At 60.1% G+C, this 22994-nt stretch overlaps 2 protein-coding genes across 2 annotated transcripts; one reads left to right on the top strand and one right to left on the bottom strand.

Moving 5' to 3' along the window:
• Window positions 1–4725: 4725 nt before the first annotated feature.
• LOC119095024 (forkhead box protein K1-like) lies at window positions 4726–14232 on the top strand (the record flags this gene model as incomplete). Its single annotated transcript, XM_037217929.1, is given in 9 exon segments — window positions 4726–5110; window positions 5939–6103; window positions 11361–11524; window positions 11963–12036; window positions 12508–12564; window positions 12566–12658; window positions 13117–13310; window positions 13737–13897; window positions 14181–14232. Coding segments are annotated over 9 exon segments (1319 nt in total), but the record flags the coding sequence as incomplete, so codon positions are not given.
• Window positions 14233–17757: 3525 nt separating this feature from the next.
• On the bottom strand, window positions 17758–22248 carry LOC119095892 (cAMP-dependent protein kinase type I regulatory subunit; the record flags this gene model as incomplete). Its single annotated transcript, XM_037218751.1, is given in 5 exon segments — window positions 17758–18466; window positions 19527–19614; window positions 20429–20632; window positions 21333–21403; window positions 22100–22248. Coding segments are annotated over 5 exon segments (597 nt in total), but the record flags the coding sequence as incomplete, so codon positions are not given.
• Between the last annotated feature and the right edge of the window lie 746 nt (window positions 22249–22994).

Below are 22994 nucleotides of genomic sequence, written 5' to 3'. Positions count from 1 at the left end.
CAACGCAAGGCCGTTAACGACGCCATAGCCCACGGTTTGATACTGGCTAATGACTATGACATATGCCATTATGACATATGCCATTATGCCTCATTATGCCCTTTCATCAAGACCAATACCAACCGAAAGATGGGATCGGGGAGAAGTCGACAGTAAGATAGGTGAGGAGTGCCCGCACAGCGGTGTATTTATATTATACAGCCCGAGTGGCGTGGGAAAACGCCACGCGGTAAGCACCACAGATTTACTTACGTGTGCTGAAGAATAATGCTACAAAGCATCAACTGACATACGATATTATGTAACACGAGTACTTGTGAGGGGCGTGTCCGTCAACGAGCGGCGATGGATGGAACGGATATTGCTCACCGCGATGTCGGACGAAGCTGTTCCACGGACGGTCTGCCTGGGGGCAAATATCGTTTTCGAGATCGGGCCCTTTGATCGTTGAGCCTGATAATAGTCTACGTCGCCATGTGTGAGTTGAAATTACTGCACCGGAAAATGATTGCGTGTCGTATTCCCCAAAGGGAAGAATGGAGCTAAACGGACGCTTTCGAAATTCAAATAACGCACCACAGTGCATGGAACACATCATACGGAGCACTTCCGCTGCCAATGTCGCGTGATTTCCGCCGACGCTGTAAAACACCAACAATCAGCTCAGCCGGATGTGATACCACCACAGGGACAGCCACCGATCGGTGACTACGTGACTGATAAAGCCCCGACAGGTGCCTCGTCACCAGACACGTCACCCCAGAGATAGCCCCGGCCGTGTGAGGGGCGACATATCATCTGGTTCCGACCGCAGGGCCGTTATGAATAGCAGTCAGAAGCGTAACCTTGCAACGGGAATTTTCACTGTTGGCAACATCGAATGCAACTTTTGTATCGCTTTCAGGGTAACACTTTCGGTTCATTTTGATGGACCTGGCGACAAACGATGAGCCCATCGTTTTGTGGGTTAAAACGATGAAACCATCGTTTATGGGTTGAAACGATGAACCCATCGCTGCTGTCCATCCCGGCTTTTCGCGCATTCAGATTTAGCACCAGATCAGACGCCGTTTAATGCTGGTGTAAATAGCGCCTATCTTTCTTTGCCGTGCAAACTCGGTCATGTGCTATGCCAGTTGGCAAATACTGCTAGGCAAGCCAAAGCCTGGCACTAAAATCTAGTCAATAAATGAGCTGTAATGTCCCGCAGCTCTTTAAAGTTGTAGAACAAGTTGTAAAGTAAAAGTCTGCTTTCGACCACCGGAACCAGGGAGTGCGGGTCTATGGCTCGAAGCATTATGATTGGGCCGATGTCGCCAGCAATGCCATTCAAGGATTGGTACAGGGACCAATTTTGTTCACTATTTCTCGTCGACGATTGACCAGAAGCCCGAAGCGCGGGCAAGAGATTCGCAGATAATACTAAGGTGTGCTGTCGTGTGTCGAGGCTCCCAGCCGCTTTTTCTCTCCAAGTCAACCTCAGTGGCAGAGGTGAAGTTTCATATTCGGTGGGGCTTACCCAGCTACCCTCCGCCCCTCAACTTAGGCTCCAGCCCCTCCTTACTTTGGGGAAGAAAGTGATCCAAAGCAGGGGGAAACCGTTTGTTGGCATGTTTGGGGTTGGTTGGCTACGTTGTTCCATTTTTCACTCTCCAGTCCCCCCCCCCCTTGCTCACTTTGTGAAAATATACCCCTGTTAAATGAACTTGTTGAATTGTTGAAGGATGATGATTGCTACCATTCAACGTATCCATGTGTATAGTAATGCACATCAGCACTTGCAACCCGCGACTGCCCTTCTTTTTGAACGGCAACGAAATCGCAGTTGTGCCTTCTGAAGTGTACCTTAGAATTTTCGTTGGGTGCTCATGCAGGTCAATGTTCCACGTGCAGGTGGCGGAGGCGGTTTTGAAGGCCAGCCAGATGTTGGCAGATGTGACACCGTCATTGACATTGAAAGTGTCACCAGATGTGACACTATCATTCGCCAACATCGACGTTTCCAGGCGGCCACTGTTCTCAGGACCATGGTGTACCCGTTTTGGCACAACTGTTCGAGGGTGTGACGTCGTCACCTGGGGTCCGTTCGGCGAGCCGGGCATCATCACCTAGGGTTCGTTCGGCGAGCCGGATCAGGAGCGGTTGGAGCGGGTTCAATGACGAGGTGCGCATCTCGCCCGAGGAATAAGGCACCGGCCACATCCTGCGAGGCTCAAACTCCTCCAACTGCCTTCGCTGCACTACCGACGTCACAGAAGAGACACGGTTGCAGAGTTCAAAATGTTTCAAGGAAGCACATCTTTGCCATTGGGCGAGTTCCTGACAGGACACGACTCGGAGGTGACAAGACGAAACCTTTGGGAGCGGAAAAGCCTTCAAGCCAGGACCTTTGTCCGTCGGAACTCATTCGGCTCCTGGGTCGTAGTTCAGAACTAGGCTTAATTCACGCTGGGCTGGCACCATGCACGACAGCCCACGTTGAGCACATGATTTATATGAGGTTGTTCGTTTAACGGAACGGGATCTCGAAAAGACCGGATGCGCAAGTCAGTTGACCTTTAGTTCCTGGCCATCATTGGGTAAAATGTAGATAATTTCATAAGTCATGGCCTATAACTCGTTGGTGGAGCTGATCACGTAAGCCTGATGGCTGTAATCAACGGTTCAAATATATATATATATATATATATATATATATATATATATATATATATATATATGTATAAATATATATGTATATATATATATACATATATATATATATATATTTATATATATGTGTATATATATACATATATATATATATATATATATATATATATATTTATTTATATATTGAACTCACCTGGTCTTGCCTTGGCAGACAACGGATGTCCCAATAAGCATGTAATCAACCTGCCGGGATGTTCGTATGGCTCATCACACTTTGATTTGTCTCCCAGCTCATATAACAGCCGCGTACGACACCGACAACGCTGCCCCACCGCCCGTAAGAATGTAACTATGGTGCGGCCCTGGCAAATGCTGCGCCCCATCTGGAATTTAGCTTAATTGGAATACAAGGCAACCGGCACCAGCCCAGCCAGATCTCACTCGCATCCTGCAACAGCATTCACAGCATTCATGTCCAGCTGGGCACAAGCTTGACTCTACCTGGGCAGTACCGCAGCTTAATCCGTTTCATGCAAGGGACTTGGTCCTAGCATGGACTAGTCCGGGTTGCGCTGCTACAAAAATCCGTCCAGCCGGGGCCCCGATAAATTGATAGTTGGGATAGCTAGCTGATGGCAACTAAGCCGCCGACCGACTGACCCTTAAATATGCCACACACATATGTAAAGCCAGATCTATCGCGCTGAAGGCCATGACGACCCATCAAGCAACAAGCGTCTGGTTGCTCGGGAAACCGGGTGGCGGGTTATCCACGCGCCGAGCAGAGGTAGCCGCTGGTCGACCATGCATACTGCGTCTATCTAGCGACTGTTGTGTAAACTGACACTTTTGCTATCTGCCACAGGGAGTTGTGTGGAAAAACGAACGTCCGGCGCTTGCACTGTCCGCTCTTAAAGATTTCAGTAATGCGTCGCCGTACCTCTAGTGCGACACGTTCTTCTCCATGCGCGGAAAACCGTTTTCTAATCCATGCGTCCTTGGCGCGTACTGATGACGGCCCACATGGCCTCACTCGGTATGGGAAGCGACCATTTCCTCGGTCCTGGACGACCTGTCTGTAGTCTCCTGGCTCGCCATGCCTGCAATAGCAACACAACACTGCTCTCGGAGCGCTGAAAGCGGTATGGTGAACTTAAGTGCAGTTCGGGGCGGGAAAAACGGTGGTGCCCTCCTGCTCCTCAACGTTCGATAAAAAGACGCTCATTCCAGACCTGCGAGATATATATTGCAGAAATGATCTGCCTACCTGAAAACAGCTTTCTTTAATCGCTGGAGTTGTCAGCAAAGCCGAAGGCGACCTTGAAAAGGCGACCTTGAGCTAAGGCATGCTACATTTAAACACACTATTAAAAACTCGGCATGACCTACTTCTGATGCTAAACATGAGTTGTCATCTCTTCTTCCCCTGGTGGCCGACGAACATTACACATCGTAGCTTGTCTGAATGGTTTCAAATGTAATACAGTTCATGCTTGCATTTTTTTGTGAATTTCTTAATGGCATGCCGGCAAAATCCCATTATCTATGCATTGTTTCTCTTTTTACTCGTCTGCTTTAGTGCCATCCCTTTTTATCTGTTTACACTCATTACAGTGAAAAGCCTGAGCATTCGCCAATCATCCACCATTTCCGTTGAAGGTATACTGACGTCACGCAAAGTAATACTGCACCAATACAGATGAACTATCAGGATTGGCTACCTAGAACATATATTTCAGACAATCTCATACATTTAAAAGCGTAATTTGCCTTTATCTAACCCTTATCGACAATATCAACACTGAACTGAACAAGCACCGAGGGATGCGTGGGAGTGTGTGGACAGGAGCATTGCCTTCCATGTGTATGTGTTAAAACTGACTATTTGAAATTATAAATTTATAAACATAAGTAACTATGATGTTTATTTTGATACAAACACCTCGCTCTGCATACAGTGTGCAATATGAATGTGTATGACGTCATTTATATCCACCAATAGGTCCCCAGCGCCGAGTGCAAATAAAAATGCGGGTGGGGTAACTGCGCATGAGTCAACCCTGACTTCCTTCACGTGCCGTGTGTTGTGAGAAGGGGAGATGGCCGCTATAGCAGAGCCTACAGATAGTGATGCGTATGCGTTGTTGGCGTTGCGGAGTGCTCCTGCAAGTCCAGCAAGAATGAGGTGGGACAATAACGAGCAAGAACCAGCTATTGCTAAGCTTGAGTGGCGAGATATGGAGTATTGGGTGCGCCGGAAACGGGTCACCATCGGCCGCAACAGTTCAAAAGGAGAGGTGGATGTTGACATGGGACATTCAAGTTTTATATCCCGCGTCCATCTCGAAATGATATTTGAGAATCCGTACTTCTATCTGAAGTGTAATGGCAAGAATGGAGTGTTTGTGGATGGTGGTTTTCAGCGCAAAGCCGCTCCCCCGCTGAGGCTCCCCAGACAGTAAGTTTGTAAACAAACCACGCCGTGCCGATTGTGGCGCACTGTTGCGTATTGCGGCGGTAGTTAGAGGCGTATGCGATTACCGGAGATGTTTTTTAAACGCTTATTTTGTTATGATATAAGTTAAATCGCTGTATTAAGCATAAATTCCTCAAACATTTGAACGTACATTTTATATTTAGCTGTTTGTTAAGGCACAGGTGCCATTCTTGAATGATCACTCAATGTGGATATTGCCATGTTTGCTTTTGTACTTTTCTCCATGTTTCATGCTTTGACCTTAAGCCTGCCATCCAGAGTCAACATGGTGGTAGAAGTATGACTTCAGATTTCAGAATTTTCAAAGCCAATGTGCCAGTTACTTCTTAAAAGCTGTCATCAATTTCCTCTCTTGTTCATTATAAACTTTGATGATTTTCATTGAGCTCAAAGATAAATGCTTAATACACTGCTCAAAAGTGTTTAACATGGTTTGGTCATTACTCACCAGGAGTCTCAGCACCTATCTTTAGTTGCATCATAAGTACAGTTTCAGCTATGACTGCATGTAGGGAAGTTTAAGTTCCTTTTACTTGGTTTAGATGAACTCCTGGACTGATCAAAGTGTTTGCAAGAGTTTTAATGCAGCTTAAGCCAAAAAATTATTTGTATGCAGCATGAAGTAATGATGGCTAGGTGCTGACTGGCATGCCTAAAATGCGTGAATGTAATAAAGATGATTGGTAATGGATTTAATGAAACATCTTGGACCTCCTAACAATTTGGTGTCTTTATCTCAAGAACCAGTCATGTTGCAAGACAGTGACCTTGATGGGTTTTGCTTTGCAGCTGCGTGATCCGTTTTCCAAGCACCAGTTTGCGACTTATGTTTTCTTCACTAGTTGAGGATGAGGTGTCAAGCAGCAAGCCATTCCACCAACTTCGCATCAACATACCAGAGATTGAAGCCAACAACTTTGCTAGTCCATTGCCATCACCCACTGCAACTATCAGGTATGCCTTTGTGTGATATGAATTTTGTGGTTACTGGAAGTCTGAGGGCTTCTTCTGTGAATGAGATGATCTCAGCCTATATCTTATGTTATATGATGATAAATCTGTTTTACAGTGATAAATGTATCAGCAATCTTGCTTCATAGCTTCCAGCATTTCATGAGTGATTTTATGCTTGCCAAACACCAGATTTAGGGAGTGTACATTGTCCTGGCTGACTATGAGCTTGATTGATAACCAGACCACCATCTTATTTTTGTATCACAGCCCTGGAAAAAAACAATTTTCAAGTTGTGTTTTAGGTTAGATGAGCTTGAAGGCATACTTTTCTGGAATTTCTGTGGAGCAGATCCATGACATTTGTTGCTGTGTTAACATAGTCAGGGAAGCATCACTGCAAGACTGCTGGGATTCCCATGCAGTAACTTGCTGTCATGACACATTGCATTTCAGGTGGGCTTGTGGGCTGGAGACTGCAGGATTGTCACTGGGCTTATGACAATGGCTGTGGCATAATTTCTGTCTGTCATGATAATGACTGAATGATGGTGCCTCTCTCACGTCCCTAAAGTTGGGGATAACCGAACTGGTATTGCCTGAAGTTCCTTTCTCCTGTGATGTCATGACTGAATCATAGATTCAAGTCCTGGAAAGTCATGGAACCTAGTCATGAGTCATGGACTCTGGGAAGCTGCTTCACAAACTCAGCAATTGCTGTGGCTGGCAGACAGGAAGCTTTCACCCTGTACCTTTGTCCAATGTGGCAAACACTGAATTACCCACCAAAATGAGCCTTCAGCTTGATCAGATCTGTGGAGAAGTATGTGTGACATGAGTGACATATTTCACAACAGTATGGCTTCTATGCCCTGCAAAGAATTGTCACACCAAGAAGTTTTGTTGGTGTCTCAACATTGCTTAGGAATTTTTCAATCCCATTGGGACCTCTTCTGGGCGCCCAGCATGGAGAGAAACAGGCCCGCGGAGGAGTCTGCTGGCGCGTGGCGCGGCGAGGTTGGACCGCACGACGACATGCACCAGCGTTCGGCGAATGAGAAGGCGTCGCTTTAAACATCTCAAATAGCGGTGATAAGAAGCAGATCCGTCTGATCCGCATTCATGGGATGCGTGCTCGGTATGGACAGCGAGGCGGTAGCTCCGACGCACGTCCGTCTCCCGGCGGCCGAACTCCCCGACCGGGCCCCCGACTCGCGCTCCAGTCGGCCGAAGCCACTCCCGCCGCACGTGCTTGGGAACCCCGCGACGGCGACGGCGCGCTGTGACGTCACACCCCGCGTGACGTCACGTGACGCCGAGGGGCGCGTCCGGGTTGTCGTGCGGTACTGGGGTGCGGCCGAGCGCGCGGATACGCTCCAAGACGACGCGCGACGGCCGCCCGGCCGGGCGAACCGGTGGAGGCGGCGCCGCCAGGCCTGCCGCTCGCCGAGGCGGCCCCGGCTGCCGAGTCCGGGCTCGCGCCGCCCCAGCGCGGCCCGGCGCGGCGCGGCTCGCAGCGGGTTAGTCGGGCGGCACGGCGCGGCGCGCCGCCGTCAAGGCCACACACGCTGCCGGCCGGCCGGCACAACAATCGAGCGGCGCCGCGATGTGCCGGCACGGCTGCCGCCGGGCGCCGCCGTCTGGCCGCGCCGGCCACTGGCGGCCGGCCAGGCGGCGACGCTGCGCGACGTGGCGTGGCGCGGCTGCTGCCGCCGCGGTCAGGCGGTGACCCGTCCGGCGGTTACCGCCGCCATGCTGACAGGTGATAACTGTTTTGACTGGGGGCCGGCGCTGTGTTTACGCCGGGGGCGCCGGTCGGGGAGCGGCAGCGCGTCGCTGGTTGTCGCGGCGGGGTGGGCCCTGCACCGTTATCGGCCGCGCCGGTGGCGCTCCCGGCTGTCCCCGCGCGCTGCCGTCCGCCGAGATAAGGACGGTGTGGGCGTCGGCGGCCCGGACGGACAGACGTGGTGTCGCGAGCGCGGCTCGCCGCCGGCCTGGCCGGCAGACGCCCGCCGCTGAGACCGACGCCGTCCCCGCCGCCACCGCTGCCGCCACCGGCGCCGGTCGAACGCCGTGCACGTTACGTCGCCGGGCGTCTGTGCTCGAGCACGGACGGCCTCTGACGCTCCGGCGATTAGTCATGCTGGCTTTGAACGGGTTGCGATGCCGAATTTTTGTCGCTCTGCTGGCCACAAACAGTCCTGGTCCATACCTGGCTAGGACCGACCGCCGCCGCCGCGACCGCAGGTGAACACGAGGCTCTCGCCAAAAGCCACGCGGTCAGCGTCCGTTCAGCGCGTCCGACGCCGGCCGGGGGCGCGGCGTGGGTCCCGCTGGCCGTCGGCGCGGCGGTGCGTCGCTGCCGCATGGCTGGCCGAGTGCTGCCGTGCGTGCCCGCGCGGCCGGCCGGCGTAATGGTCTGCCGCCGGGCGTGGTCGCCGACTGGATAGTGCACTCGGCCCGACCGCGGACGGTCAACAGGCCAGACGGCTGGCCACCGGCTCGTAATAGCCGGCGGGGGCGCTATCGACGCGTGCACCGCTGTGGTCGGCGACGCAGACGGGCATTGCGGCGGTCGGGTTTGTTTTGGTCGAGGTGCGGTACCGCGCTGCTGAACGTGAGGTCAAGGCTTGCGCGCCGGTGCGACGGTGCACAACATCGCCGAGCCGCGCGGCAGACGCACCTCCCTCCCAGTGACCCACGCCCGCTCGGGCCCGGGCCCGTCTCGTCCAGAGCGGTGCAGTTCGGTTGCCGTGCTGTGCAGTGGCGACACCGGTCTGCAACCAGCCCCGGGCGCCCGGTGCTCTCGAAGACACCGTCCGTAGACCGGCCGGCTCCGCGGCCTTGGCGCTCACACGCGGCGCAGTTCCCCGGGCGGCTGGCATTTACTACGACACGGGGACCGCTGAGCTGATCCAGCCGCGTAGCTCTGCGCACCGGGCGGCCGCATCCATTCGCCCTCGGCGCCGCCGCGGCCGGTGCCGCGGGCAGCGGCGGGACTGGCCGGCGGTGGGGGCACGGGCGGCGGTCCCCCCTCCGGGGCCTCTCGCATACCTGTCGGCCGCGCGCACGGACGCCGTCTCAAGGTCGGCCTCCGAACGTAAACAGACGCGCTTCGGCCGGCGGCCGGCGGCGGCGCCACCGGCGGCCGCCTGGCGGCCGACGGCGCAAGCTGCCGCGTGGTAAACAGGCACGGCGGCGTCCTTGAGTGGGATATCGATTATCGGACGTGAGCAGGGCGACGCGGCGGCAGCTGTGTGCCAGCGCCGGCTCGGAACGTGCCCACTGGCCATGAACAACACGGCGCACCGGCGCGGTGGCGACAGCTGCCGACGCGGAAATAGCGTGGCCTGGTCCATTGTGGGGCCCCGTGTCGGGCGCGGCCTACTTCGAACGACAGGACGGGTCATGAGCTGTTTTGCGCGTCGGATGCGAGGTGTTTGGGTGGCGGACGGGCGGGTTCCGCTTATTTGTCCCGTGCGTTGGCGTGTTCAGTTGGAGCTTTATCCGCTTGAACCCTTACGGTCCACGATTGATCATCAGTCGTCAATGCTCAGAAGACCGTGATGGCACATGATGAATCATCAATCCGTGGTAGTCCCTGGCGAAAACGTCGGCAATCAGTCTCAGTCCTCGAAAGCCCGAAAGCCCGCGGTGACGACGGTCGATCATGAACCTTTGGAGTTCCTGCCTGCTGGCCTTACCGGGTACCACAACACGTAATCGCCTGCTGAGAAGATTACGTGGCTCGCTGGGTTTAGCCGCGGCGCGCGGCCGTAGCACCACCTTCAGCGTGGCCGCGGTCCCGGGGACGGAGGGGCCGCGCGAGACGCGGCGGTGCGCGCCGCCTCCGCCGCCCGCGCACGTGACCTGACCTGAGGGCCGCGCCGCACTCTGAGTCAGGGTCCGGGCCGGCGGCGGAAGCGTGGCTGGCTGGCCGGAAGGGCCAGCTTTTGCGTTGAGGCCGGCAGGCTGGAGGACGCGGGAACAGGAGCAAGGCGTTTAAAACGCGCTGAAGCCCTGATCACCGACCGCGTTATTGGTAGACGCTGCGACCGGTTCGTGCTTCGGCGGGAGCATTGCCCGAGGCGTGTACACGCCGTCCGGTCTAGCTCTTCACAAGATCGCGATAAGCCGTGTCATCAGGGTGTCCCAGTCCGATGTCGCGGCGTGGGCCGCAGCCGGGCGGAGAGCGACAACATCACGCCGCTGCCACCGCCGCACCTGTGCCCGTGACCTCACCTCACCACCTCACCTCACCTCACGCTCGCGGCTTGGCGCGGCCGCGGCCGGCGGCGGTGCCGGCCGCGAAGCCGGAGGCCCGGCCTGATCCGGCCGGAATGTGCCGCTGCCTGCCCCCGCGGTGACGTCACGCCGCCGGCGCCGCCGCGTAACGGATCGTCGCTTTTTCATGCATCGTGGCTGGGAAAACAGCGGGTGCTATGCTCGGAATGCGTGACTCACCGTCGGGGAGGGGCGTGGGCGCGATCCGAGCGCGGAGGAGGCGTGCGTCGCGTCAGACGCGAGCGTGAATTGTCGGAAGTGGCTGTCCGCAGTCGACAGGTGTGTGATTCATTGACATCTCACGGACGGACAGGTTTAGCGTTCGCGAGCGGCGCGCCCGCGATCTGCTCGCGGCGACCACTCGGTCGATGATATTCCAGCGCTTACGTGCTTTGTTTACTAATGGGGGACTTGTTGCCGTTTGCCGAATAAGGCCCTGGACGTTTGAATCGTGCCTAGTGTGCTAGAGCCGCGGCAATCGTGGTCACTATCACAACGGCAGCTGGGATCGTGGTTTTCATGTCGAGTGGGGCTTAAGAGCAGGTAGCTTTGTTGCTGTTTGCTGCGATCTGGGTTCAGCCCCTTCCCCTTCCGCACACGCATTGCCTCTAAGCGCTTTGAACTGTTCATGGTATTTTCTGCCGTTTGCGGCAGTGGTAGCGGGCGCGGTCGGGTTGCGACCTGTTATTCATGTCGGGATTGTGGGGTGGGCATGCGTTGAGATCGTTGGACAGTCTCGAGGCGGCCGAACAAACACCCCTCCACTCGGCCGTAGTATCCGTGAATTAAAACGCACACTGCATATGAACACCGCCACCGTTGCTTTTCCCCGGACCGTTTTCCCCCGGCTACCACCTTCACGCCGAATTCGACCCCGTGCCGATGCCAGAGTCCACCCTGACCCCTCACCGCCGATCATCTCGCGTCGTCTGTCGAGCACGGGAGAGAGCGCTAACGGCCGGCACTCCCGCTGCAGCGCCGCCAACAGCTGCCCGACGAGTCCCCGCGGCGGCGCCGGCCGCCGGCCGGGCCTGGCCGCCTCGCTGGTGCAGGCCGCCTACGAGGCGGTGCAGACGGACTGGCAGCGCCAGCATCAGCGCCAGCAGCAGCAGCCGCCGCTGGCCGCCCGCGACCGACAGGGTGAGCGGCGCCGAGGTGGTGGCGCGCCGGAGACGGACGTGCTGGTGCCGCGGTGGCGGCGTGGGTGGGGTGGACGGGGAGGGGGGGACTCAGGGACCGGCCGGCCGGACTCTAGGGCGCATTGGGCTGACGTGTGCCGGTCTTCGGCACGCGTGGCGTCTGGCTCGGACGAGAGAATGGACGAGGCAGTTTGTGACAGGATCAGACGAGCGGCACCAGTGCACGTGGCGCCAACCGCCGGACGTCATCTTTTAACAGTTGTGCTCAGAGTCCGTTGCATCTTTCGGTGGGTCGCTTCAGTCCTCCGTTCATATTCGGAAACTGTGTATGAAGGCCGGCCGTCTATCGCCGCCGCCCGGACAACCCACAGTGCCGTCGCCCATTGTCGACCGGAACACTGACGGTGCCCTGGCGCGCGCGCGCCTCTCCTCGCGGCAGAGATCACGCTGCACTACCAGCAGGAGGAGCCGCTGCTGCACCACAGCTACAGCAACGGCGCCGGCGGCGGCGAGGAGGCGTCAGGCGGCGCCGCCCAGTTCCCGGCGCCGCCGGCCTCCGTCGCCGCCGCCGCCGCCGCGCCGGCCCAGCACGCCGCAGCGCCGGCCCGGGTCAGTGCGGTGCCGCCGGTTGTGAACGCAATGCGGATGTCTCTTGGTTGATGCGTGCTGTGGGCTGCTTCAATATGTGGCCGCTTTGCTGATCTATGCTGTGAGCTCTATTGATGTGTGGTCCCTTTATTGATATATGCTGTGGACTATATATTGGTATGTGTTCTCTTGACTGATATATGATATGAACTCTATATCTATATGCGGTCTGTACGGCGTGGATTCAATAGGTGCACTGCGGAACTAAAACCACGCTGTCACAGCGCTCACATAAGAGGCTGCGCGGCCGGGTCCGCCTGGTGGCGCCCGGGGTAACTAGCGCGCGCGTTTGGCCCCCGCGCGGCCCGGCCGGCTGACGCGTGTCGCCGCCCGCAGCCGGCGGAGAGCAAGCCGCCGTACTCGTACGCCCAGCTGATCGTGCAGGCGGTCTCCGTCGGCGACCGACAAGCAGCTGACACTCAGCGGCATCTACGCCTTCATCACCAAGAACTATCCCTACTACCGCACGGCCGACAAGGGCTGGCAGGTGGGCGAGCGGTCTCGGCGCGCGCCGGCAGGGGGCGGCGGCGGCGGCGGCTGGCGTCGCTCGACGCCAGGGGCGCGGGACGGTCACCGCGGCCGAGGGCTGGGGTGATGTCGCCGGCTGCGGTGTGCGTGGTGCGCGAGGCTAGTGGCGTGCAGTGCTGTGCGTGGTTCTCCGTTGGGAATAACGTTAATTGTGCGCGAGACTTGTTGGATAACGGTGGATCGTGGACGTTTTGTCGTCGAAGCGGGACGAATGCAGCATGACGCGGAGTTCTGATCGCGATTGATTTCTTGTCGCGTTAAGTATGTTGCACATTCGGCCGCATCTTGCGCCCGATCAGAAAGACCGACCTAAAACGCTCACCTGGTGGCTCGCCGAGGCCCGTTAGTACTCCATCCCCCGCCACCAGGCGTGTTCTCCGAACTAACCCGGCCTGACCCGCCCCGCTCCGCCGGCAGAACTCGATCCGGCACAACCTGTCGCTGAATCGCTACTTCGTCAAGGTGCCGCGTAGCCAGGAGGAGCCGGGCAAGGGCAGCTTCTGGCGCATCGACCCCGCCTCCGAGGCCAAGCTGGTGGAGCAGGCGTTCCGCCGGCGGCGGCAGCGCGGCGTGCCCTGCTTCCGCACGCCCGTCGCCGGCTTCTCCTCCAAGTGAGTGGTGTGGTGCCGGACCGGGTGGGGCCCCTGCAGCCGGCTTTGCCCAGAATGGCGCAGGGCTGCGTGCTGAACGCGCGCCTCTGGTGAGCCACTGGGCGCCGGTGAGTGGCTCGGCGCCTTGGTCAGCAGGCTCGTGTGTCGGTGATGCCCAGCCTGTGGGGAAGGAGAGGGTTAGATCCCCGCCCCTACCACGGCGTGGCGTCCGCTTGCCGCGGGTGTAACGCCGGCGAGCTGCCCCGTTGTCAAACTGTTTCCTCCCCTTCCCCCCCCCCCCCCTCTCCCCCAGTGGTTTCTTTGTTTCTTGTCGTGAGCCCCGCACGTAACTCGCTGCAGCCGGCGGTCCAGTCAGCAGTGTCTGGTGTCGGCGCGGTGCCTGCGCGCGCTGCCTGTGTGTGAGCGTGTCTCGCCGTCGCCCTCCAGGTCGGCGCCGGCCTCGCCCACCCACCTGTCGTCCGGCCTGGCCACGCCCGAGAGCCTGTCGCGCGAGCCGTCGCCGGCGCGCGACACGCCGCCGCCGGCGCCGGCCGCGCCCAGCCAGTCGGCGCCCGGCTCGCCGCACCACTACTCCAGCTACGGCCAGGGTGAGCGGCCGGCCTCGCTCCGGCGACGGTCGGCTCGCGCGGGCTGGCGCGTCGCGCCGCCGTGGAACTGGGGCCCGCTGGCACCAGCCGCACCGCGTGTGTGACCGTCCGTCTCCGCCGATCTGGTGCGTTTGTACCATTTGACTCGAGCGTCTTGTAGTCAGTGTGCACGCTGATGGATTGTTGTTAGTTGAGTTTTTTTTTAGTTGTCGCTGTATTATGTGCCAGCCGCCTCCGCTCCTCCACCCGGCGGGCCGCCTCACTGACGTCGCCCGGCCGCCAGGTCTGACGACGTACGCCGGCCCGACGGTGATCGTCAGCTCAGGCGGCGGCGGGCCGGCCACCACGCACCTGATGTCGGCGCTGCAGGGGCGGCCGCGGCCGCGGCTGCCGCCGGCGCCGCCCAACGGCGCGCCGCCCGCCGACGCCGGCGACGAGCCCGACACCGGCGCGCGCCTGCAGGGTCAGTGGGCGCCTGCCGCCGGTGGGCGCAGCCAGGGCGCAGGGTGGCGGCGGAAGGAGGGTTTGTTGGGGGGGGGGGGGGGGAGGGGAGGGAGGGCGGAGCCGCTCACTGAACGGCAGTGATTGCGGTGCGGGTTGTCTTGATTGCGTTAAAGTTTTGCGAACGTGGTGAAAGGAGAGCTATAGAAATGACAAGGAACAATCAGGCGTGAGCGGAAGTTGGTAACTCGCTCGCCGGCCTGGGGTGCGTGTAATTTTACGCTTGGAGCGCGAGGCGCTGACGGGGCTCTACGTACGTGATTTGTCTGAGGTCTGCTCTGCCTTCAAACCAGACCGGCTGTCCGACTCGTCTGTCGGTGTTGGCCTGTAAGCCCCCGACGTGCGGGTGCCGCGCGACCTCCGGTGAGGATGATTTGGGCTTTGGGGCGCACCGGCTACGTTGGTCATATGGCGCCCATAATCCGCCCGGCCTCGCGTCCTTGGTGTTGTACCGGTGGATGGGCCTCGCGCGCTGACCGTGCTGACGCAGCTGCCGCCGTCCTTCAGGCGCCTACATGACGGGGGTGACGCCGCACGGGGCCGGCGGCGACCAGGCGGCCGGCAACACCAGGTCTGTGATGCCGCCGCGCTCCGGGGCCGGCAGATGGCCGGACGCCGGCTCTAGCCGTGGTAGTAAGCCTGGGACGCGAGGCCAGTCAGTCACAAACGGCATGTGCGAGAGTGATGGCTGATTTGCGGCGTAGGTTCACGCTGGTTGCCGCGATCGCGTCGCTGGAACTGCCACCTGCTTGCTGGAGTCGGAACTCCAGAGTGTTAGGGCCCGCTATGCAGGGCGCTTTCTGGATGTGTCCCGCCGCGGCGCGGTCCGATTAGTGTGTGCTGTAATGGCGGGGCGTCACCGCTCGCACCTTCGACCTGTGGGAGGTCGCCACGTCTCGAATTGTTCCCACGTGCTTTCAACGCCGCCGTCCGTGGTGCCCCCTCCCCCCCCCCCCCCCCCGCCCCCTCAGGCGCCGTCGTCCGTCCCCGCCGCCCCCACATTGGCCCTGACCAGCTCCGTCTGTTCCCGGCAGCGGCGCCGGGCCGACACCGCGCGTCACGTTCTGGCCGGGAGGCGACGCCGAGCACAGCCCCGGCGCCGAGAAGCGCGCCGGCTCGCCGGTCGCCAGCGACGAGAAGCGACCGCGGCTGGCCGATACCGACCCGCGCGACGACTGAGGTGGCCGCCGCGCCGCCCGGCCGCCAGCGCCGGCTAGCTTTATCCGCTTGGGGTCGCTCGTAGATAGGGCCGAGGGCGGAGGCGGCCGCCCCGGCCGCTAACCCGGTGCGCGTTTGTGTGCGGGCGGGGCGGAGCCTCGTGTCGCGCCGCCCCCGCCCCCTCCCCGCAGTGTCGTCAGTGCGCGTGTGAACTGTGCCCCCCTCGCATAGCCCCACCCCTTCCCCCATAGCCCCGTCCCCCATAGCCCCGACCCCGCCCCCTTGTCCCGTGGTCTGTACACCTGCTCCCGTCCTGCTTGCCCTTTTATACGGCCCGCCCCGGCCGGGGACGCCGGCCGCGTGTACAAAGCCGGCCGCCGGCCGCGCGTTCAAAGTCGGCCGCGGCCCCTGTACAGTGTACATGTGTTCGATAGTGCAGTCGCGTGTGCCACCGACACAGCAATACAAGCCCTCGGTCGTGGCCGGCCACTGTCTCGCTGGTGGGCGCCGCGTGGCCGGGCAGGCGGCGCGCCCCGAACCTCGAGCCGTCGCCGCTGGCAGGCTGGCGCCGGCGGAGTGACGTCAGCGCCACGGCCGGCTGTGATTGGATGTCGTGGACGGTGGCCGGTGGCCCGGGCCAGGTCGCTCGTGCTCGACCCGGGGATGTCGTGCTGGTGTTGAGCGAGCAACGTCGCTGCGGGGGTGAGACGCGGACGGCGCTGGTTCAGCTTCTTCGTGGAGAGACTGCCATAACGTCACTGGTGTCCAGCCGCAGAGCAGTGAATGCAGACCATCCCGGACGAGAATTGAGGCGCCGGTTTGCAGGCGAAGTCGAACGCCGGCTGTGAGGCCCTGAAGGCTATTGGGACTGTACTAGGACACGCCCCTAGTGCAACCCCATTTGGTGAAGGCTATTTGTCCAAAATTCAGTTGAATTTTCTTCCACGATCGTATACGTTCGCCTGCACGTACGTAGCATGTTGCTCGATGGGGCAACTGTGGTGCGATTTTTAGAAATCGTGGGGTTCATGAGTGGTATCCTGATACGTGACTGAAGAATTCAGTTATGCCATACTTCTTGCGTTCCAATAACAGGGATGTAACGGTCACAACTGCCAGTTTTGACGGCGTGCCACATCAGGGCCGTGCGTAAGTGTTGTCTACTAGCAAGTCATCCGCTTTTGGGGGGAGCTGCTCCGTCTTGTTATGCAGCCTGCCGCGCTCCGATCGACTCCGGCCGGCGATGGGCGGGTTTGACCACGCCCCTCTGGCGCCAACAGCCTGTGGTCCGGGTGCGGCTGCCACCTGGCGTCGAAGCAGCTGACGGCCGCGGGCACGGCGCCCGTCCCCGCCACAGCTCCGGCTCTCGGGGGAGGGGGGGGGGGGGGGTTGTCGCGGGTCACAGGTCGCTCCCACTCGGCGGGAGGGGGAGGGGGTCGTAGGTCACCGGCCGCCTCGTCCGCGCCGCACCGGCGACCTGAGCCGAAGACGGCTGTCCATCCGATGGACGAGTCTGGGACAGCGTGAGGAGAAACGGGAGGCACCGCGGCGAGGAGAGACGGGAGACACCGCGGCGAGGAGAGACGGGAGACACCGCGGCGAGGAGAGACGGGAGACACCGCGGCGAGGAGACGCGAGGCATAGGCGGGAGACGGTGGCGGGGAGAAACGGGAGACGGTGAGGAGACGCGAGACGGCGGCGTGGAGAGACGGGAGACGACGGCGGGAGGGGGGGGGGGGGGGGACGCGAGACTGCGGCGATGAAGTCAGACCTGCTCCCGGGTGTATGTACAAATCGCCCTAAAGGTGGCCTGACCGAGGCGAGAGATGTGTGGTTTCAGTAGTGCTGGTTGGACTGGCGGCCGTTCCAACTACGGGTCGTCCCGCGACAAGCGATAATTGTAGAAACCCCAGATGGGCTCCGAATCTGTCGCGTTGCCCTTGATAGAGGTAGTTGTACAAACCGTCGAGAACCAAGCATTGACAATGGCCTTATGTAACGAACTGTCAGTGACCACAGTTTCCTCAGTAGATCGCGAGAAAACTCGTGCCAACATCGTGGTAAATAGAACAACGGCCTGGCGACACGTTCATGACGCCTGCCCTCGCTGAAGACTCAAATTCAGAACTTCCGCTGTTCCATCTGAACACATGAACCAGGTGCGTCTCGGCTTCCCGTCACCGCCTCCAAAAACGCCTCCACACGGAATGAAGCGGCTTTAATCTAAATGAAACACGAAGTGATAACACGACTCCGAGCCACACGCCACGCTCGCATGCGGCCGGCCGCGACGGCCGGCCCTGCTACAGACAACCGGGGACAGGACCAGCCCAGACCAGAAAACACTACACTGCCGCGCTCTCTCGCGCGCGCGCCGAACGAGACGAACGAAGCCAACGGAAACGCGGCCGCCGCGCGCGGGGGCGCCGTACATCTGTGTAAATAAATATTAGTCTCTATCTAGGTACAAATGGTGGGCCGAGGCGGACCGTAAGGCGGCGGCCTGCGCTCCGGCCAGCGGGCGCGCCGTCGCCGCTGCCAGATCTTCCTCCGGGTGCTGCCAGATGGCGGGGCGGCGTCGCCCTGCGCAGGCGCGGCGGTCGGCGCCGGACGGCTCTGGGGCGGCACTCGCGCTCCACGCCCGCCCGCCTGCTCGGGCCCCGGCTGTCCACAGTCGCTCGCGCCACTCGCGCGCGCGCGCGCGCTGTGCCTCCGCGCGGCACGTCCACACAGCACGGACCCGGTTGGCGCCGCGCGCCGCGCCGGTCCGCGCCGGTCCGGTCCGGTCCGGTCCGGTCGGCGATGCTCCCGCCACGGACGGCCGCCTATACTGTCAGGGAGACGAAGCTGTTGTACTGGGTGATGTTGCGCTTCAGAATGTCGGAGCAGGGTCCCAGCACGCGCTCGAACCTGCCGGCGAGGCGGCGGGCGGTCAGCCGGGCCAGTCACGTGGTGCATGACGTCACGGTCATGTCCGGCCGCGGGCGCTCGGCGGCTTCGGGCGTCTCCCAACCGGCCGTGCTCTGTCATCAGGCATTGAGCAGCCTATTGCGCAGGTGCGCTATTGTTAGTATCAACGACAGACCCTGAGTGCCGGATGGAAGGATGAGAACGGTACGTCAACGGCAGACATCAAAGCAAATGGGCGTGTAATCAATGATACTGCCTCCAGGGAACGTTAGCTTGCTTGTGGAGTAGACCTTCACCACCGCTTTCGCCTAGCAGAGGATCGATGTTGGAGAAACATAGCACCAGATTACTAGTTATCTGCAGGTAAACAACAGCATGAAATCAATATGTGATCACGCCGCAAAAAAATCCAGTTTGCGGAGGCACACACAAGGCGGCAACGTAACACTGCAGGAGTGAATAATTCCCTCGAGTTGCCATGGCGCGATGCAAAGGTTTAGGTTAAGACTATGCGACAAGGGTGTCGGCCACGGACCGACCTGGTCCACGTCCCTGTGCACAGAAGCAAAAACACGTCAAAATACGCTGAACATCAACCGACTCCGAAAGAAATTAAAATGAAAGTCCCGAGTTCACCTGAAGCTAACTCGACGTGCCCTTCAAACTCTTAATTTAGTTTCTTTTTACCTGGCGGACGTTGCGGCTAAATAAATAAGCACCTTCTAACACACCGCAACAAGCTCTGCATAAAAAACTAATAGCATGCCATTGGCATGCCCCGACGCTTGAGTGCGATGAAAGAACTGACGCACAAACACAGCAAAGTACAATATTTAAATCAGCCCTTTCGGCACGACGACTCTGTAAACAAGCCACGAAGAGCTCCACGACGCAGCGTCCGCCGCACCAATGACAAACCGACCGGCCCCACCTCCGAACCTTGGGGCTCTGCCAAGCAGCGCGCCACACACGCCACCTGACCCACAGCCGCCGCCAGCGCTGGCCGGCCGTCCACGTCGCCCGGGCCTGACAGTCGGCCCGGCATCGGCACTGGACTCACCTGGCCCTGTCGAGTCGCACACACTTGAGGGCGCCGCGGGCCACCACGGTGGCGGCGCGGGGCCGGTCCAGCATCAACGCAATCTCTCCTGGTGGCAAGGGGGACAAGCACCAGTCAGACCGGGGCCGCCGCCACCGGCTGTGACACGCCGCGGGGAGGGGCGGGGGCACGCGGCACTCCGGCGTTGGAGGTCAGATACGGCACGCGTACGAGGACAGGCACTGCGTATGTTCCTTGAAAGCGGCGCGCACGATAAATATCATAACATGCAAGCGACAAAATAGGGCTTTAAGCAGATTAACGTCGTACAAAAAGATAATATGGTATAGATTGTATTAACAGAGGCATCTCTGAGGAAGAAGCTCGAGCTTTATGGCACGGTGATCCCACACCGTATCCAACGCTAAGTTGGTCACTGGCCAGACGCGCAGAGAACAGCCTATAAACCAAACAGCAGTGAGACCACAGACACACAATGGTAGATGGGGAAAGCAATCCATGCAATATGGGGCACAAGGAGCATCTACTGAGGGCAGGAGAGTGACCAAAACCCGGCGACCACGAATAGGAATGGCGCGTGGCGCAGGAAAATCAGAACCAACAGATGAAGAACATGCCTGAGACGGCAGAGCGTACCAACCAATGGATAACACTGCATAGCCCTATCACTCCCCCCCCCTCCCCCTCCCCCTCCACTCGACAGCTGAAGACTAGCAGCAGGCCATAGCTCGTTCCCTCCATCCGCCAGCGCTATGCTTCACTAACCATTTCCCACCGCCAACCGGTGCCGCCCCTCCCCGCGCACCGCCACTGCCTCGGTCCCCACTCCCCCAGCGCCGGAGACGGGTCTGTCGGCCGGGCAGCCGACCGCCGGCGCCGCGTCGCGTGCCGCGCCGTCTCACCGAAGTAGTCGCTGGCGACGAGCTGGCCGACCTCGACGGGCGGCTCGCCCTCGGAGCGCTGCTGCAGCACGGCCGCCGTGCCCTCCACGATGATGAAGAAGTCGTCGCCCGGCTCGCCCTGCCGCACGATCGCCTTGCCGTCGTCGAAGGAGACCGGCTCCAGGCTGTCGGCCACCGTCAGCCGCTCCCACTTGTCCAGGTTTTCTGTGAGGAAGGGGCACAACACCACCGTCAGCCGCTTCCACTTATCCAGGTTTTCTGTGAGGAAGGGGCACAACACCACCGTCAGCCGCTTCCACTTATCCAGGTTCTCTGCGGGGACGTCAGGTCCTCTGCGAGGAAGTCAGAGAGCCAACATCTGCCTCTGCCAGCCGAGCGGTGCGATGTGGGAGGGATTCCCGGGGACCGGAGGCTGACAGCGCGCTACAGAACATATTTCATAGCAAATCCGCTCATCAACAACATCGGACTTTTAACCACAACCACGAAAAGCCCCGTTGTGCATAACTGACAACGAAGACACTGCGAGGCTGTGTCTTTTGTTTCCATCTTGAACATCTTGTTGTCTTCTTCACTGTGTGAAACACTGTGACACAATGAGAAAAGGTCAGGTAATACAGGAACGGGTAAAACGGGCTAGGATGTCCTGACGTAAGGAGGACGCAGACGGCGAGGAGTGAGCGGGGTAAGACAAGGGCACGTTCTGGCAAGCAAAGACGGCGAGCAGAGAGCAGCAGCCGCTGCACGACGGAAGATCGGCGAGCTCAGCGTTCCTGAGCGCACCGCCGCCGGTCACGGTGCCCAGCACGTGAAGCGCCCCGCCGACCCATCCGCGGTGCGGCGCGGCGCGGCGCGGCACGGAACGAGAAGAGCGAGGCGGGAGAGGGCGCCGCTCGTCACTCACCAAGAATGGAGACCTTGCTGAGGAATTCGTCGTACATCTTGCGCTTGCGGATGGTGGAGCCCATGAGGATCCTGTCGGCCCACGGCGCGAGGTTGTCAGACGGGGCGCGACTCGCGCGGCGGGAGGCGGGCACGCCAACGCGTGACGCCGGCTCGAGATCGGTGCCGCTCGGCTGGCGCGGCACCCAGCAGTTGCGACACTACCCTCTGCCACGACCGGCTTGCGGGCGACACCCCAATCTTGCCCCAGCCGGCTTACCAGCACATGCCGTCACCACACGCCTCCCCTACGAACCCACCGCCACGCGCGCGACTACCCGAGATAGACGCGTCACGGAACCGCGTGTGACACGGAGCCACTCTCCCGTCCGCCCTCGCCTCCTCCCATCATCGCCGGCTTTCGCGGCGGAGCGGGGGGGGGGGGGGGGGCGGGTACTGCCAGCCAAGCGGGCACCGCATCGGACGCTGCCAGCTGTCGAAAGCGCGGCACGCGGGGAGCACGCGGATCGGTCGGAGCAGGCCGCCGCTAGCCGACACCGACGTCGCGGTCCATCGAGCGCCGCCGCGCACCTCACCAACAGCTCGAGGAAGCCGCGGGGCTGCATCATCAGCACATGCCCACGTCGACGGCCCGGGACCCGACCTCAACAAAGGCCCGCCCGACCTCCGACACGAAGGAGGCGGCTAAGTGATGAGACGAAGTCGGACGCCGTCGCGAAGTGTGTCGCGACCGTAGCCGGCAGGGGGCCGGTGGGGGGCGTCACGTACCGCCGGTACGTGTCGCGGTCGATGGCCCACAGCTTCACGTCTGTGCGCGCGCGCACGGTGGCCGCCCGAGGCGTGCCGTAGATGAGTGCCAGCTCGCCGAAACTGCCGCCCTCGCTGATGGTCGTCACCAGCTCGCTGTCCACGTACACCTGGCGGGCAGGCGGCCGGTCGGTCAGTCAGTTATTCGGTTACAGAACGCAGCCGCCCACCACTGTGGTACATCACGGGGCCAGCCGGCTACATACGCCGAGAAATTGGCCGTCCACCGTCGTTGTTGTAGAGCCGGCGGATGGTCAATAAACTAGTCGGCGAGAATAGACAACGCCACTCATCGCCACCACATGCCTGCCGACGACCAGTGACTGCACTGTCGCTGGCCGCCACCCTGGTCGGTCAGGCGGCTGGACGACGTGGCTGTCCGAAACCATCTGCTCAACACGCTGCACGCGGACGGCAAACAACGACGAACGCACGAGCGCGCAGAGCGGCACATCAACAAACAGCGCGCCGACAAACGACCGGGCCACGCGGCCGTCAGCAGACGCCGGGCGCTCCGCTGAGCGGCCGCACCAATACGGGCGGAAACGGGGCGTTAACTGAATCAGCGGATGCCCGGGCGCCGGTTTGACACGGAGCAGCCGGCCGCCGGCCGAACAAACAAGCCGCCGGCGCCGCCTCACGCCGGGAAAACACGGGAGCGAGGCAGACGGCGTGCTCGGGATGGTGGGATGGCGGCTGGCAGCTGAGAGAGGCGGGCGGCACAGTACGCGCCCGAGAAGTGATCAAATTCGTTCAGATAGGGAGCAGGAAACTATGACGTAAAAAGCAGTGTTTCGATCAAAACAAACCCAGAACACACAAGCTGTCGTGATTTTTGCGTTTTGTTTTTGTTCGC

The sequence above is a fragment of the Pollicipes pollicipes genome, unplaced genomic scaffold (genome assembly GCF_011947565.3).
Source record: "Pollicipes pollicipes isolate AB1234 unplaced genomic scaffold, Ppol_2.1 Scaffold_4219;HRSCAF=4965_pilon_pilon_pilon, whole genome shotgun sequence".
Taxonomy (NCBI): Eukaryota; Metazoa; Arthropoda; class Thecostraca; order Pollicipedomorpha; family Pollicipedidae; genus Pollicipes; species Pollicipes pollicipes.
The sequence above is the reverse complement of the archived record's forward strand: the minus strand, read 5'-3'. Positions and strand labels throughout refer to the sequence as shown.